At 45.7% G+C, this 2,737-nt stretch overlaps 1 protein-coding gene across 1 annotated transcript in view; it reads right to left on the bottom strand.

Moving 5' to 3' along the window:
• GPATCH1 (G patch domain containing 1) overlaps nucleotides 1-2,737 on the bottom strand; it is a 53,163-nt gene that overhangs the window by 1,881 nt on the left and 48,545 nt on the right. The window contains exon 17 of the mRNA XM_011948821.1: nucleotides 1,502-1,647. Coding sequence (XP_011804211.1) covers nucleotides 1,502-1,647 — 146 coding nt within the window. The remainder of the gene's footprint in view (nucleotides 1-1,501; nucleotides 1,648-2,737) is intronic.

Raw genomic sequence — 2,737 nt, 5'->3', positions numbered from 1 at the left:
CTCGCTCTGTCACTCAGGCTGGAGTGCAGTGGCACGATCTTGGCTCACTGCAAGCTCTGCCTCCTGGGTTCACGCCATTCTCCTACCTCAAGCTCCTGAGTAGCTGGGACTACAGGCGCCCGCCACTACATCTGGCTAATTTTGTTTGTTTTTGTTTTTGTTTTTTTGAGACGGAATCTTGCTCTGTCACCCAGGCTGGAGTGCAGTGGCGCGATCTTGGCTCACTGCAAGGTCCACCTCCCGGGTTCACATCATTCTCCTGCCTCAGTTTCCCCATCAGCTGGGACTACAGGCACCTGCCACCACGCCCAGCTAATTTTTTTGTATTTTTAGTAGAGACGGGGTTTCACCGTGTCAGCCAAGATGGTCTCGATCTCCTGACCTCATGATCTGCCTGCCTTGGCCTCCCAAAGTGCTGGGATAACAGGCGTGAGCCTGTAATAAAATAAAATTCATACCCTATGACTATATGCTATATACAATTATATTACTTATATTTAAAATGTGCACAAAAATCTGTATATAGGCCAGGATGGTGGTTCACACCTGTAATCTTAGCACTTTGGAAGGCCAAGGTGGGTGGATCACCTGAGGTCAGGAGTTTGAGACCAGGCTGGCCAACATGATGAAACCCTGTCTCTACCTAAAAACAAAAAAAAAAACAAATATTAGCTGGGTTTGGGGGCGGGCGCTTGTAATCCCAGTTACTCGGGAAGCTGAGGTAGGAGAATTGCTTGAACCCGGAAGGCAGGGGTTCCAGTGAGACAAGATCACACCACTGCACTCCAGCCTGGGTGATAGAACGAGACTCTGTCTAAAAAAACAACAAACAATATGTATGTGCGTCCATGTATGTGAGTGTGTGTGTGTGTGTGTGTGTGTGTGGTTGCACAAAAAAGGTCTTAAAGGTTACATATGGAACTGATGGCAGAAGTTACTGTGGAGAAACTAGAGGTCTGGAGAACTGGTCAGGGCTCCTTTAAGCACTGGCTGTAAGGTCTGAATTTTCATAATGATAATATATTCACTTATCACTTATATAATTAGATATTCAAACTTTTTAAAAAGCCTAGTTAATACACACATTATTTTTTTGTTTTAAGGAGAGGGTCTTGCTCTATCACCCAGGCTGGAGTGCAGCGGTACGACTGTGGCTCAATGCAATCTCCAACTCCCAACTCCCCGGCTCAAGGGATCCTCCCACCTCGGCTTCCCCAATAGCTGGAGGCACAGTTGTGCACCACCACGCCCAGCTAATTTGTTTCTGTTTTTGTTTTTTTTGTAGTGATGGGGTCTCACTTCGTTGTCCAGGCTGGTCTCAAACTCCTGGGCTCAAGCGATCCTTCTGCCTCAGCCTCCCAAAGTGCTGGGATTATAGGCGTGAGCCACTCCACCAGGCCTACCAATTTCTCATTTCTGATATTTGCCTCTAAGCAAACACACCAAGCACTCAGTAAGCCTCTAAAGGTTTCTTAAAAACCCTCCATCTCCCACTGCCCACCGTCTCAGCAGCTCCTGCGGCGACACGTCTGCTGTTTCCTCGTCACTCTGGCTGTCACTGCTGTCGGAACTCTCGGAGCTACTATTTTTTTCTGGTTTTTTATTCTTTTGCTTGCCTTTGTGTTTGTGCTTCCTGTGTTTCTTCTTCTGTAAAAAAAAAAATAAATAGTGGCAGGAGGAAACAAAGGTATTTTTTCCTCCTTCATTCAACACAATGAAAGGTTAACAAGGCTGCAGTGATGAAGTCATTAAAAAAAAAGTTTAAACCTCATTTAGAGTGAGTGAGAGTGAGAGCCTAAGAAGACAGCACAGGGCAGACGGCTGTGCCCCTCTCAACTGTGCACCCTGACCCAGCTGCGCCTCCAGCAACAAACACAGCAAAACAAGGAGGCGCAGACAGGACCCATCGTAACACTTGCTGTCATAAGACGGGACAGCACACATCTTATGCGTGGAGACCTGTGCCACCTCCAGTGAACTCGACTTGTTTATTGTGTCAGGCCCCTGGGAAACTTCATGTCAGGATGATGGGCACCCAGGAAAACCACAAGGAAGAAACTGGCAGAAGGTTACCAAACAGCAGATACACTGGTAAGGACACACAGATGTGGCTGACGCACATTTTCTTCCTTTCACTAGGAGGGAACACCCGTCATCCTCCATACATGGGAGTGCTTCCTTCTGGTGGCCAGTAAGGAAACTGTCTCTAATTTCTTCAGCTGCTAGTCCAGACTACTTTGGGTACCCAACAAGAACATTAACCTAATTAAAAGTCTATGCTGTAACCCAAAAGAAGACATGGATGATGAAATAAGAGATGTCAACAGCGGAAGCACATGCCTGCCTTCCATTCGAATTCTTCTACTTCAAATGACAAGTGATGGACTAAAATCTCAAACTGTAATAAAGACAAAGTAGCTGAGAAATGCTGAAAATAATACCTTCACTTAATATTGAATAAATAAGAAATTGTTTTATTATTTAATATCCATTGCTCTAAGATCCTTAAATGCCCTTTTTTTCTGCTTTTTAATGTTCACAAAAAAGTTTTTTTAAGGGCTGGGCATGGTGCCTCATGCCTGTAATCCCAGCACTTTGGGAGGTAGATCACTTGAGGTCAGGAGGTCAAAACCAGCTTGGCCAACATGGTGAAACCCCGTCTCTATTAAAAATACAAAAAATTAGGCTGGGCGCGGTGGCTCAAGCCTGTAATCCCAGCACTTTGGGAGGCCGAGAC

This window comes from Colobus angolensis, unplaced genomic scaffold (assembly GCF_000951035.1).
Source record: "Colobus angolensis palliatus isolate OR3802 unplaced genomic scaffold, Cang.pa_1.0 Scaffold107, whole genome shotgun sequence".
NCBI lineage: Eukaryota > Metazoa > Chordata > Mammalia > Primates > Cercopithecidae > Colobus > Colobus angolensis.
Note: the sequence above shows the minus strand (reverse complement) of the source record. Positions and strands in the feature narration are given on the sequence as shown.